This window comes from Aphanomyces astaci, assembly GCF_000520075.1.
Source record: "Aphanomyces astaci strain APO3 unplaced genomic scaffold supercont1.22, whole genome shotgun sequence".
NCBI classification, from domain to species: Eukaryota; Oomycota; class Saprolegniomycetes; order Saprolegniales; family Verrucalvaceae; genus Aphanomyces; species Aphanomyces astaci.
The window spans coordinates 703265-717058 of NW_009798285.1; the positions used below are offsets into that span (position 1 = coordinate 703265).

Consider the following 13794-nt stretch of genomic DNA (forward strand, 5'->3'; position numbering starts at 1 on the left):
CCACGAACAACCACAGTGATGCCGGAGGCCATGTTGGTGTGGGCCGCGGGAGTTGGACGTGGGATTTGGTCGCCCGCGGCCGACTTTATCCATGTTGGTACTATATACTTCGTTAACATGTCTGTTATTTACCGTATTAGTGTAGTGAACGTCAACAACTACGCACTTCAAGCAAGCTTGTCGCGGCGGAAGCCGTGTCGGTGTGGGCTGCGGGAGTTGGCCGTTGGAGATGGTCGCCCCTGCCCAAGGCTGATGCATGTACATCGTTGGCTGCCCCACTCGACAATTTACGCCACGTGGGAGACCACGACTCTCTACATGACTAATTTTGGTACTATTTGCACTGTATGCACAGTGTATATGCTTGTATTTAACCATCAATAATCTTATGCAAATCTAGGATGTCGTGTGTGTACTTGGGGGCCGCGTCGGTAATGAGTCCCGTGTTGAGCAACTGGCGGTACCGGACGATTTTGTCGTTGAGGTCACCCGCGCGATGCAAAGATGCGCAAGTGCTTGAGAACTGCGCTTGAGCCTTTTGATTCCAGGCCGCGCCCCGCAAGGTAGCCCAATAAGTTGATTTCGGCTGACCTTCCGACGGCAATGACGTCATCGCGATAGGTTAGCGATGTGGCGTCTAATACGAAGCCATGCTCGAGGAACAGCTTCATGAACGCAACAAGAACTTTGAGTTTGACTTCTTCTGTTTCTCACCCCTTGATTCGGCGAGGCTGCAAAACGTACCATTCAAACCATGTCGCATTGAGGTGTGCGTTGTACTGGATTTCTTTCGTTGGGGGACATTCGGCGTTAGCTGATGTTCGTGGCTGCTAGTTAGCTAAGGTAGATCGGCTGTTGGCTTGGATGGCTACGGCTGACACGATGAGTTGAGGCGGGCTTCAAGTACGTCCATTCGAGCGTTTTGGATCCTTGCGTTCTCGATGTAATGTTCAATGACCCTGGCGTGGTGCTGAATACGTTTGTCTTGATCATGACTTGTAACACTTGCAGCCGTGTCATGTGTAGAGGCATGCGCCACAGTCAGTGCTCCCTGGACTTCAACAACGTGCGACGACCAAGCAAGCACGTCAACTAGCGTGCACCCAGCCTCGACATCGCACGTCTCCAAGCGCTTCAGTGCCGGTGTTTCGGGACCGATTTGCTTCAACATCGGGTAGTGTAGTATGATGTAAGCCATAAGGACACTCAGCACTGACATACTCACGTTGTACATTGCTGTACCGAGGCCATTGCAAGATGAGAAGACTCGCACCAGCACGGCGTCGATTTGCTCTTTCGTGCGGACATCAAACGTTGATAGGCTCGCAAGTTTGACGGTGTATGTTGGCGCCCAGCCGCTCAAGGCCTTTGCGACTTTATGATTTTCTTGCGACGTGTTAAACACATAGTTAAACCCCTTGATCGTAGCACTGACATTCCAAGCGCCGCGATCGAATATCCACCGAGAGGAAAGATGTTCAACTGCGTTCGCATGCTGCGCGCCGCCACGACGGAAGGAGTGGGAGGTAAGCTGCTTGTCTACACCAGCCAACTTGATGATGCGATCGAATAAACGGTTTACGTGGAGGTGATTCGTAGAGCTTGGCGCAGCCTTGGAGTCGATGGCGCTTGATTACACAGTGGCGCTAGGGTTGTCCAGAAGATCGATGAGCGGTGCGTCTAGACCGAGGGTCACAGGTGACATCTTTGCTTGTTGCTGTAGGTTGTCGACGAGGTCGGGGGATAGGGCGACATGAGACATTAGCGATAGACCGATGGCAAGGAGAGGGCAGGTTTGGAACTCGTTGTCGGGAAAGAGCGAAAGCCCCTGCTCTTCATTTGTCTTCATGCGGATAAACTTCATAAAGAAAACACCACCACCATCAAGTAATGTTTTGCTTCCGCACGTCGCAGAGATCGGAGGCACGCCCAAATAAGTACCACAATAGGTTGATCAGTGCCGCGTCTTGATAGTCGCTGCTTGTACGGGCTGTCGAGTACAAGTGCGTCATCATCTGCTTTAAATGGAGCTTAGTACATACAATTGCTTGATTCACAATGCCGCCGCCGTCTCACTTCACGCAATAGTTCTCCAACGTCTGGCCTAGCTTGAGAAGGCACGTTTCGATCAGAACTTTGCGCTGTGGGAATTAGTCGAGGAGCCAGTGCTTAACTTGCCTATACAGTAGTATTGCATACATGAATGTCTAGCTAGCTTCTTACCAGACTTGCCTTCATTAAATGCAAGCTACATACCAAATTTGTCCATGACAGACAGAAAGCTATGTCCTCTCGAATCGTTAGTGATACACGATTTCATGTAGTATAGTTCAACGCTTTCAGACAAAAGGAATCTTTCGAATGCCTTCACAGCAGTAGCTCAGGCTCGCTTAGAGTTTCCTGGCAAATAGATCATCTAACCCCATGCACTGGTCGGAGAATGCAGAAAAATGCAAATGGTATCGGTTATACTTGGTTTCATTATTCGAATATCCATATTTTCTTCTACCATCCGACCTTTCCTTTGAAATCTACCTCCTTCCTCGACTACCCTAACCCTAGACTTTATAATTGGCTGAAATAGAATCATCCTTTGCAATCACTGGCTAGCCCGAGTAGTGCGAACTCTCATTGGATGAAACCAATCATACTAGAATAAAGGTTGGTCGGAGTGATATTCATCCATAAACTTTATGGTGACGTGACAGTTTAAAGTGCACACTCAAATTGGCCTATGGAATTGCTTGAATTCATGAATAGCCAATCGAATGGCTAGAAATACGAAATCACCAAAACATAAGCAAAACCCGCATACATATTTTAAGCTTACACTGTGCACCATAAATCGTCCCTCGAATTTTCCTGTGAGTGGAAATCGAAGTATGTAAATGAACACTATCATTAAGATGAAGCGATTCAAGGCGATTAGAATCGGAAGAATGCCCAACCTTTCGGCTTCACGCAGCACTTTTCATAATTGAAATCCCGGTCCTGACAGTCAAATAAGGTCTCTTCAAGAAGTGCACCATAAATTGGCCATTTACGTTATCGAATGCATGGTGACATGGTGACGAAGAAGATTTCATAGGGATTAGATCTCAGTAGATCCTCAGTTAATTCATTGTGCATTTTGCCCTCAACTACCTACGCTTCCTCCCGCAATGCTACAAGTGGTAGCACTTCCTAGTTCTCTTGCCCCAAGCCCCATTAACCCGCCGTATGTAGCCAGTCTTCTTAGACGGTTGTGTGGTCGTTGGCAGCGACAACAGATCACCAACGGTTTGAAAACGTGGTCCTTGCTACCCGTTGCCTGGTGATAGTCTCAGCAACAAAATCCATACACGATCTGAGTGATTTGCTAGTGTATGTGACCCGCAAGCCCCAACTCGCGGCCACGAACGACATCGGCGAATTATTCGATTATCCGGATTTTCCGGTTAAGTTACGCGAAGACCTTTGCCTGCTGACCCGTCACCAACGCGTGGTTATCAACAATTTGCGTGCCCAGATCCCCGAAGCCAAGAACTCCGAGCGCGCAAGGCTATCCAGGAGATCGTTTTGATCCATCAGAACCACCAAATCGAGCTACTGATTGAAGGATCCCTCGACCGGAAGATCCAAGTGTACCACAAGGCCAGCAAGATCAAGGCTGAAGCAAGAGTAGATCTAAGTTCGAAGTAGAGTAATCCAATTTCACCGGAATTACAAACAAAAAAATCGACGATGGATGGAGTTTTGCGCAAAATGGCAAAATCCTTTCAGCGACATGAACAGCTGTTGGAAATGCTTACCCGCACCCAAGCCGCCCGAGTGGAAGCGAGCGAGCGTATGGCCAGACACATGGAACGAGCGAAACGACAACCAGAGCTTAAAGTTGAATGAAATGACCAAGTATTATGGACGAAAGTATTACTCTATACATCCACCAAGTTACGACATTTCTCAAGGCAAAGTACGTGGATTACCAAGAAAACGATGGGACTCAACACCGATGCATTGCCATGATGGTGGCAAATTTCCGTGGTCTTGCCGCAGCCTTGTACGAAGTACGGCTTTCGCGCGGTGAGTCTCCAAGCACCCTCATTGAACTGGAAAAGAGCTGCGAGCCGAGTTTGAACCCAACGATTTACAAGATCGGCTGCATGATCAGCTATACGAATTGAAGCAAGCCCAGTGTGCGAGTTTGACCGCGTATGTTGCCAAAGTTCCGACGAATCTGTACGCAAGTGTGCGACATGACCGAACGCGACAAGGTGTCCTGGTTCCAATGCGGTCTGCCAACCAGAACCCGTGAGAAGTTGCAGTATCGTCGTTGTGAGACTGTGACTGCCGCGATCCAAGTTGCCCTGGATTATGAGCACTCCTACAACTCGACCCTTAACGATGGTCACGCCAGAGACCGCGACCGCTTTCATCGCCACGATCGCCACCCGCATCGAGGATTTCAAGATCGCCGCCATCAGTTCAACAACCGATACCAAGGAAGCCCAATCACAGCGCAACAACATCTCAAGACATGCCGACCGGCCTCAGCGACCCCAGCGCAATACACCAAGTCGTCAGCACAATGTCCAAGTAACCGAAGTCAACAGCGACACAGACGACAGCGAAGATGACGTGGAAGAAGTGATCCTAGGCAACAACATGGACCTAGCCCAGCAAGACTCCGGGGGGGAGGAGTCACTTGATATCAATACCGCCCAGAAAGCAAGCAAGGTGCCAGCGCGTGAAAACATGTTGATGATAATTCACGGCGTACTCGACAGCACAAGCGTTCGCATCCTGATCGACTCTGGTACCTCGAACTTGCTTGACCGCCCAGGTTTGGCCAAGACAGTGATCCGTTCCAAGGAAGTTCAAGCGGCAGGCTTCTATAGACACTGCTCTGGCATCAAGAAAGGTGAAACCTTCAAGTGGAAGGAATGACTCTGCTTGCTGCGAAGCCAAGACCAAGTTTGGAGGCTATGTGTCCCCAACGATGACGTGCTACGCGCCGAGATTTTATCTCACGCACACGATCCAAACACTGCAACGCACCCTGGAACTCGACGTACAATGTTAAGTGTAGCGCAGTGGTACTACTGGAACACTCTTGCCGAAGACGTGAAATTATACGTCGCGACTTGTTAAACATGCAGTCGATACAAGACGAGCAGTCTGCGTGGAAATGGCAAGATGATTCCCATTTCCGCGCCGGAAGAGTGTTGGCAAACTGTCTCAGCGGATTGGATCACCAATTTGCCCGTGTCAAAAGGCTATGATGCCATTTTGGTCGTGGTAGACAAGCGGTCAAAGTACGTCCCGACGAGATCAGATGTCGACGCACCCCAAACGGCGAAGGAATTTTTCGAACATGTTCTTCGCCACCATCGAGTACCAGCAATAATCACCAGCGGCCGTGACTCCAAGTTTACAAGCATGTGTTGGAAGTCCGTCATGGAGATTATGGGTATCTGCCAAGCCATGAGCACCGCCGGCAGAGCTCAAGCCGATGGAGCGACTGAGCGCCAGAATCGAACTCTCGAAGATGCGCTCAGATATCAAGTGTCGTATCTAAGACAAGACTGGGTCGACCAGTTGCCAACGATCGAGTATGCCCACCAAGGATTGGTCCAAGCATCAACCGGCTTGATGCCGTTCGAACTCGACACAGGCCGCAAGTTGCGCAACCCTGCCGTGAGCGGCTCCTTGCCCAAGAATGACTTTGCTAAGAATTTTGCGGAACATCGAAAGGAAGTCACTCGGATGGCTCACGAGAATTTGACGAAGGCCCAGCAACGTCAGATGGAGTATTATGACAAGCGCCGCTCGAACGTAACCTTCAAGGAAAACGATCAAGTGCTGCTAGCGACTCGCAACCTGCCTCTACAGCATGCCCAGATGCTCGACAAGTCCGAGCGTCCGAAGCTGGCTCCACGATTCATCGGTTCCTTTGAGATCGTCCATCAATGACAACGCCATGCGCCTCATGTTGCCTCGCTCGATGTCACGTTTGTATGACGTGTGCAACGTTGATCGACTTAAGCACTACCAGTCCAATGAAGTCAAGTTTTCCTCCCGGCCTATCCCGAAACCTACCTTTTTTGCTTGTGGTTTATCTAATTATGCTTACTAAATGACTTGTTGTTGTATAACACCTATCCTTCTCAACCACACCCGCATCCATTGCATACAAAAGTGGCATGGAGAGCCCGAAAGCGAAGCCACGTGGGTACTGATGACGGACATCAAGCATGTTCTGCACTTCAAGCACCTCGTCCAAGACTTGGAGTCGAGGCGTTTCAAGGTGTAGCAAGGCGTCAGGGGGAGAATGTAGCGATGTCACAGGTGGGGATGACGCCTTGCCACCACCTTGCCCGCACCCAGCTCATAGGTGCCTGGCCCATGACGCACCCTAGCTAATGCTTGCCTGGGATGTGGCTCAAGGGCATGCATGGCTTAGAATTGCTAGCCTAGTGAAGTCCCCCAAGGTCTCAACCGCACCCGCATCCATTGTATACAAAAATTAGCGTAGAAAGACGAAGAAGATTTCATAGCGATGAGGCCTAAGGGGATCTCAGTAGATCCTCAGTTAATCCATTTTGCATTTTGCCCTCAACTACCTACACTTCCTCCCGCAGTGCTACACAATGCCTCCAGTGATGTGCGCGCAAATCCCCGCCTTCCGACGCGACGTGGTTGACCACAGTGATGTACGCTGTGTAACCGTACTCATGAGTCCCAAAATATCAAAGTTCACGGCTACTGGAAGTGACGACGGCATGGCTTGAATGTCTTGGAATGGTGCTGTCAATGCGGTCTGAACACGTCGTCGGGTGTTGGTTCGGCCCGAGGTATATGTGTCGTGGGCTAGACGGAAAGTAGCCAAGGTCATGACGGCTGTGGTCAAGATGAGAATGCTCCCAAAGGTCGCGAGGGATTGGGCTAGGCTACCGACACCGTCAGCTGTCCTCCATGACCGAATGATCACGTTCGCAGCCATCATGGTCATATTGAGGGAAATGTCTTTCGACACATAGGACGGACGAGTCACCGACTGTTGTAGCATTAACAGTAGTAGTATTAACTGTAAAACATGAACAAGACCCCCAACAGAATCGGCACAATCGCGCCGCCGACGAGGTGCAAACAGACGACGGCAGGACGATCTCTAGCAGCGGGTCAACTACTGTGCCAACCGCGCCATCATGATGGCAAGGCACGGGGTTGTAAGAAGGACCATGAATGGAATCGAGCAGCCCTTCGATGTGAAGGACTCTGTGGGTGACTGCGCGACTAAGAATGTAGACATGTCATCCACATGGCGTTGGAGTGAGATGCGGTCGTCGTTTTGTTCTCTCCTTGGAATATGACCGTGGCCCTTGCTTGATATCATGACGTAGGATCGGCTGTGGTTGATCATTCAAGGATCGTTGGAGTGGCTGTAATGCTATTGTCCGAAAATGTCGGGTGTTTTGCCTTATATCGGGTTGAAATTATCCTATTCCCTTCATTCGGACACAATCGCCCACTCACATTCTCAACTTGAACTTGACAATCTGCTAACGTTAACCCCAGCTAACAACACTTGCGGTGTAAGCAAGTGATTATTTATCGTTAATAGTCCCTTTAAATTGGCTCCATCGACGGCCTAGCCATCCATCCACGTGTACGTAAAGACAATCGGAATGCACCATACGGCACTATATATATATTTACCTTGACGTTGAAGGAAACAGTCCCCGCCTTGATGCGGACGGCGACTTCTCCATGGTGCGTCTGTACATATATTTCAGTACAAAAAACTCCATTCGCGGTGCAATGTGTCGTACGCTGCGGGCGAGTCGGTCGGTTGTTTCGGAGGGCTGGCTCTGCATAAACACAAGTACACGTAAACCTTCCACTTTCAATAAGCAGGAAAAGCTCGACGACGACGCACTTTAGGGGGGAGGTGGCCACGGACGCGGTTGTTCCAAGCATACGTCGCGATGGGGTGCTAGTAGGGGACATCTGTGGGTACACGAAAACGAGGGAGGGTTTGGGACAAACCTTTGGCCCAAAAAGGACGCCCCAGAGGGGGGTGTCGCGAGTAGTTGTTCTAGCCCGGCGGCGCCGCTATTGAATGAAAGAGGCGGAAATGTGTCCATTGGGGCGGTCGTGGAACTACAATGTTGTTTAGCTATAACAAAGTCCATAAGAGACATACGGAATGATGCGCGCCAAGTGTTTGGACGTGCGCTGTTTCACGGGAGAGGAAGTCGCCAGCCCCGTGGGGGGATCGAGGGGCTTCGGGGGGCTCACTCTGCTTGTACTAGTCGAATGTCAGCTCGATGAAAAAGTGCAATGGCTCGAATTCAATTGCATCGTACTTAAAGCACGCATTGGAGGTAGCCCTAGAATCCCACAAGAGTCAGAACTTCGTCCGTGACACTATATATATATATATATATATATTGAAGAGTACGTTTGATGGAGGGGGGTTAGCCGAGGGGGGCTGCTACGCTGGGACATGGAGCCATCCACAGACGACCTTGCCGACACTTCTTCCGGTTCTGGTCGTGGTGTATCTCTGTCTCAGAAATGATATATACATAATAAATCCATTACACTCCGGTAATGATGCATATATAAATACCGCATTATCACGGCGTGCGAGAGCGACCTGCGTTTACACATATTCCCCGTCAACCATGACGACCACACAACCTAAAACATCCATTCGCAGTACGTACAAGTTTAACGACTCAAAATGCGGTCGCGGCGGGCTACGTTGGATACCATACAAACAATTAATATATGTGCTGACGATACCAATTGCACGCTAGTGCTGCTGCGTTGCAATGCGATTGTACCTGATTTGAATCTCCATGTCCGTGCGAGAGGTGGCGGGCCTGACACAAAACAGCAACTTCAATTTGATGTCGAATGAACTTTGTTTACGTCAACGTGGGTGGGGCCGAGTCGCGGTCGTTGGGTGTTTGGTCCGTGGTCACGCAGAGGTCCACAAGTTCGAACGGCTCCACCATGGCTAGCCGGGGAATGCTACTTCCTCGCCATTTAAAAATGACCAAATTAAACCAGCAAACGAAACTCGTACCTTTTGGCCGGTTTCGGGGGCGATGGCGGCTCCTGAACAGGCGGCGTTGTCCTATTGAATATATGTGTCAGCTCAACATGGCATTCGAACAAGAAAGCCCTCACCGGATGCCCAATGTGCTGCCCCGCAGCGACCCCCGCCGCAGCGCGATGTTCGGAACATGTTCCCTACAAACCACACGTCCATACTACTTCTATACATGGGACAAACGACACACATTTCGTCGGCGGTGACGTGGCGCACGGGATGGACCACGGGCATGACGGCGGCCGCGCGTTCGTCCACAACTGGCACAGATCTACATCGATTGGACGATCGATTACTCTTCTGGGCGGAGACTTTTTATATAGATCAATGTATGCACACAGAGAGATATCTATCGTACAAGGGGTGCTTGGAGCTTGGCCGCCTCGTCAAGCTCGGTCTGTCTGGAGACCCGGCGCCACTGTCCGGCGACGTCGTGTCCCTGCGAAACATACCGAGATCGTCATGTCGTTCTGTCGTCAATTCGCGTACCGAATGACCCGAGAGCCCGCGCGACGCATGACTGGGTGCAGCGACTTCTCACTGTCATAGGACACCAAGTATGGTGAGATTATTCAAGTATGGTGAGATTATTCGTTGCCTAGGGCTGACACAGTACATGGTGTTGGCGGTTTCCGTTTGAACTTGCCGTCGACTGGGCGACCGTTCCAAGCCCCCTCTACAAGTGTATGTGCGAAACATGGTGAGATGTTTAGCTGAAAACGAATGTACGGTCGAGGGGTGCGGGCGTGTTGGAGGTCGGGGGGTAGAACCATGGTGTCATTGCCTAATAGTCCTGGCAACACCAACGCATCCAATTCCTCGTTTCTGGATAAGGGGACATGCATGGCTGTTAGATGAAGACGAGAACGAGGAGAGGGCGTAGTACCCGCCATTGGTTTCTTGAGTGAGCAACTCCCTTCGAATGCGCTCGGACGACGCCCGTCGATGTTCACGGTGATGGGGCGACAGTTTGTTTGCATTGGCAGATGACGGCGGCGTCAGTTGCGCCGGCTCCAACTCGTCCGACACTGGCAACACGGTTTGGCTACAAACCCCCTGAAATATACACGACAGGCGAGAAAACGATGGTGTCGTACAGTAAGATCGGCGAGATGGCCGAGCCGCTACGTGTATTAAGTCAAGATATACTGTGAGGGGGGACTAGTGTACCTGCCAACGCTGTCAGACCGGGGGCGCCGCCGACGGGGCGATGGTGTTTTCTCAACTTGCGGCAGCTCCCCCGTCTTCGCACAGGGGGGGGTCTTCCTGGACGTTTTGGGGGAGACTGCAATGGATGTCGATGTGGTGGTTGTCAACTCCAGTTGAAGCGGCAAGTGAGAAATCAACACGTCAGTCTACGGCCATGTTCGAAATGAATCAACATATATATATATGCACATTCAGCAGGAAGCGCATGTGTATGTACCAGGGTAGCTATGTCCTTAGTGGTCCATTCGCGGCCCAAATTCGACTAGAGGGTAAGCATTTACGTCAACGCCTCTGTCTAGCGGTCTACGATACGTAAACGAATACCTTTGTTCCTCGAACATGTTCTCGTACAAACAGCTCGACGTGGCGCGCCTGCATCATATTACGATTGACACCATCGCGAAATCCCAGTGTCATACCGTCACGAGCACAAGAAGCGACTTGTTGCCAATGGTGTCTGCTGTTGCCGCAGTGTTGGCTCGTTTCTATAGCTCCGATTCAACAAGACATTCTGCTAAGCGTTGGTTGTTGACATCCTTCCTACCCTGGTGAGGCGGTCCAGATGTCGTGACAAGTCGGCGATTTCCAGGTCGAGGGTTGTTGTCTTGGACGTCAACGCAGCGGTGCGCTGCTTCGCAGTGGCCACGTCGGCGGCGGATACTTGGTCTTTCGTGGCCGCCTATTCATATTTCAATGACTTTGACGTTGCGAGGTTATTTTTGACGCACGGGAGTCCCGTGGGAATCGAGTTGGGCCAGCGCCGCAGTGGTTGCATCGACGCCGGCCTGAAGCGTGGCGGACGTGATCGTCGCAGCGGTCAACTGCCTCTGCAGTTCCACAACCAACCCGCGCAGCTGAGCATTGAGCAGCGTCGTAGAAATACTGGTCAAGGAGTTACAGTGACGTGGGGAAGAAGATGGGACAACAACCACACATGTGAAAAAGGATATCTTTGAGCCAACAACGCATTCTCTGCTTGCCCGTCGGGGCTGCCCAGCGGGCGCAATCTACAACCACGAGGTTGAGTGAGGGGCGGAGAGAAGGGCGGGGCGTACGTTTGGGCCTTCTTGCATCCATCTAGTGCCGCAACCGGTCGCAGCATGAAGCGGCGGTGTCGATGGGATGATGCAACAATTCGAACTATTCCCGTCACCGAAACTGCCGACCCGACGTCTCATCAAAATAGCACGGGGCAGCGTAGATACTAATACATAATTCCATGATCACGTAAGCAACAATTCCACTATTGCTTACGTAACCATTGCACTTGGTCGTATTCTGTCGAGTACCTGGTAGTCAAATGCTGTGTAAACCAAAACTAAGCGCATTTCAGCTGAGGTGCAACGTAACCCCGGAAATAGCAACACTAAGGCTCCGGGGATTCCGAGATTACAGGGGTACTGGTTCTGCTGAAGGGAAAACATGATTAAGTAAGCAACAGTCGAACTGTTGCTTTCTGGGAATTATTCATCGCAACAACGGGTTGCGAGCGAAACGGTCACGGTTTCGAGTGTAACGGTCATGGTCAACCGTTACATATGGGCAGCGAAGACACTCACGAATTTGGGTTCACCATACGTTGGATGCTCCATTGTAATATTAACTAATCGCTCGTCGTATGCATGTGTAGTGTATGTACCAAATGGAGTCTGTTTCCGACTGCTGATTACAAGCACTCCGTTATTTCGGAAGTGAACCGTTAGTTACTTTGCCACGACAGCCTGCGGGCGTTGGATGAGCTCTTCTTGGTCGATGATCCTCGATAGAGTGTCTCGAGCTTGATCATGGCCGTATGTCCACTCAAAAGAATTGGAATCGCGGTAATCTGCTGATGCTCCTGCGAGGACTTGATGCTTCTGGCGACACCTTTCATTAAAACCACCACGCGTGTTGCTGCCTCTCGAAGTAATTGAAGTCGAAGCCGACGCCTGTCGCGTCAGAGCACGACGCGTTGTCCTAGCCAAGGGGTCCGAGACCGGTGTGGTGGGTTGGAGTTTTCTATTGTCGCCCAGGAAGTGATGGGTCGGTGACTCGGGAAGGATCCATGTAAGTGTGCTTCAATCACGGACGTAAGAGTGGTGGCGTTCTCGATGGCGGTGGGTGTACAAGTGGTTACTCCAAGTAACCTACGAGGAGTCCGTGATGGAATGGCCGATTCCCGAGTGGAAACTTGGCCCTCGAGTTCGATGTCGTCAACGTCGAGGGAATCAAGTCGCTGCATCTTTGAATCGCGTTCTGGATGTCGGCGCTCCGAAGGGGGTTGTGCTTTTGGCGCGCCCCCAGTCGGATGACGACTGCTCGACGAAGATGCCAGTGAAGAACGAGGGGCTACTACATGCTTGCGAAATGTTGGCACCAGGTCGTGGGCGGACAGAAACATCATCGCCGTCGAAATCTCCCGAGCCAACGTCGTCGAGTCGCATTGAAAGCGGCGCTGGATCAGCCACCCATCCGCGCTAGGCTACAGATGCAACCATCAACACGTCGCGATTTTCATTATCGATACGTACGAGGGTCTTTAGTCGCAATGGAATGTGGGCCACGAGAAGGCGACGCTACAAAGCCGTCCTACAGCTATACTCGTACGGAACGACCAACCAAAAAACTCACGAACTACTGCATCAATCGCATCGGGGGCAATCGCTGCTGGACTTCGTATATCTGTCTTATCAAGTTGTTGGTTGAGCGCTTGGCAACGGCGCTGCACCACGACATCGACGTCGGCTATCTGTAGTTACACGGAAAATCCTTCATCCTGTTGATTTGTTTTTCGTTTACGTACAGTGGCGCAAGTACAGTATTTCAGCTCAAAACTGCGGCTATCTTGCACCACTTGTTGCATAGCGCGGTCGTGCGCCTAGAACCAAGACAACCAACGACGGGCGAGGACGTTGTCACAGAAAGTTCACCGTTTGCATGGCAGCCAAGATCGCGGCGAGGTGGTGGTTGGTCTTTTTCAGGGCGTCCACATCGGCATGGAGTTGGATCCGTTGCGAGGCCAGACTGGAACGACGTCGCAATTCCACCTCTAGGCCCTACATCCATCGTCCATGTGATGCTTGATGTTGGAGCACGACGTATAAATTAAGTACTCGAAGTTGCGACTCGTCTCGCTGCAGTTGGACAATGTCGGCTTCGATCAGGTTGGCCACGGCAAGTTCCGTTGCATCTTCACTGCTTTGAATGCTATGCGCCGCACCATCTCCGTTTTACCAGCGATCTCTCGCCGCAACCGGCTAGAAACTTCATCCACCAAGTCCATTTGACGCTGCCTCCATGAGGCTGTCGACCTCAAGTGTGCATTTGTCGCGGACGTACAGTGGCAGTTAAGGTTTACACTCAAGAACGTTAGGTCGACATGTATGTGCACACGTGGTAGGCAAGGAAGGATATGTCTTGGCGACGGCTTGGTATTGCTTGGCTACCACAGCTTTGATCGACTTGGTACGTGGCAGAAGCACCGGCGCGCGGCGCTCACCCAT

General features: G+C 51.1%; 3 protein-coding genes across 3 annotated transcripts; all 3 read right to left on the reverse strand.

The window, feature by feature from the left end:
• Positions 1 to 370: 370 nt before the first annotated feature.
• H257_09326 (hypothetical protein) lies at positions 371 to 613 on the reverse strand (the record flags this gene model as incomplete). The annotated part of the gene is made up of 1 exon (XM_009835498.1): positions 371 to 613. The coding sequence occupies one exon, from the start codon at positions 611 to 613 to the stop codon at positions 371 to 373; it is 243 nt and encodes an 80-aa protein (XP_009833800.1).
• A 6938-nt stretch (positions 614 to 7551) lies between these two features.
• H257_09327 (hypothetical protein) lies at positions 7552 to 11461 on the reverse strand. Its single transcript, XM_009835499.1, has 29 exons — positions 11368 to 11461; positions 11263 to 11319; positions 11041 to 11185; positions 10857 to 10991; positions 10732 to 10797; positions 10637 to 10684; positions 10530 to 10574; positions 10274 to 10458; positions 10201 to 10227; positions 9990 to 10148; positions 9833 to 9928; positions 9720 to 9779; positions 9593 to 9643; positions 9462 to 9542; positions 9294 to 9374; positions 9181 to 9243; positions 9077 to 9127; positions 8920 to 9021; positions 8832 to 8870; positions 8712 to 8744; positions 8615 to 8641; positions 8444 to 8548; positions 8349 to 8372; positions 8186 to 8290; positions 8029 to 8142; positions 7919 to 7975; positions 7812 to 7850; positions 7699 to 7758; positions 7552 to 7630 (listed from the first exon to the last, which is right to left on the reverse strand). The coding sequence occupies exons 1-29, from the start codon at positions 11412 to 11414 to the stop codon at positions 7609 to 7611; spliced, it is 2124 nt and encodes a 707-aa protein (XP_009833801.1). The 5' UTR covers positions 11415 to 11461; the 3' UTR covers positions 7552 to 7608.
• A 963-nt stretch (positions 11462 to 12424) lies between these two features.
• H257_09328 (hypothetical protein) lies at positions 12425 to 13794 on the reverse strand (the record flags this gene model as incomplete). Its single annotated transcript, XM_009835500.1, has 8 exons — positions 12425 to 12640; positions 12669 to 12773; positions 12823 to 12867; positions 12927 to 13040; positions 13095 to 13169; positions 13222 to 13347; positions 13405 to 13498; positions 13685 to 13794. 8 exons carry the CDS (start codon positions 13792 to 13794, stop codon positions 12425 to 12427), a joined length of 885 nt encoding a protein of 294 aa, XP_009833802.1.

Bases quoted from the DNA above. Each gene is read 5' to 3' on its own strand.
- H257_09327 (XM_009835499.1), bottom strand. From the start codon at position 11,414: ATGCTGCGACCGGTTGCGGCACTAGATGGATGCAAGAAGGCCCAAAC. The intron at 9,929-9,989 runs GTACTACGCCCT...CCCCTTATCCAG, and splicing joins ACTCAAGAAACCAATGGCGG to AAACGAGGAATTGGATGCGT. The intron at 7,759-7,811 runs GTACGACACATT...ATATATGTACAG, and splicing joins CCGACCGACTCGCCCGCAGC to ACGCACCATGGAGAAGTCGC.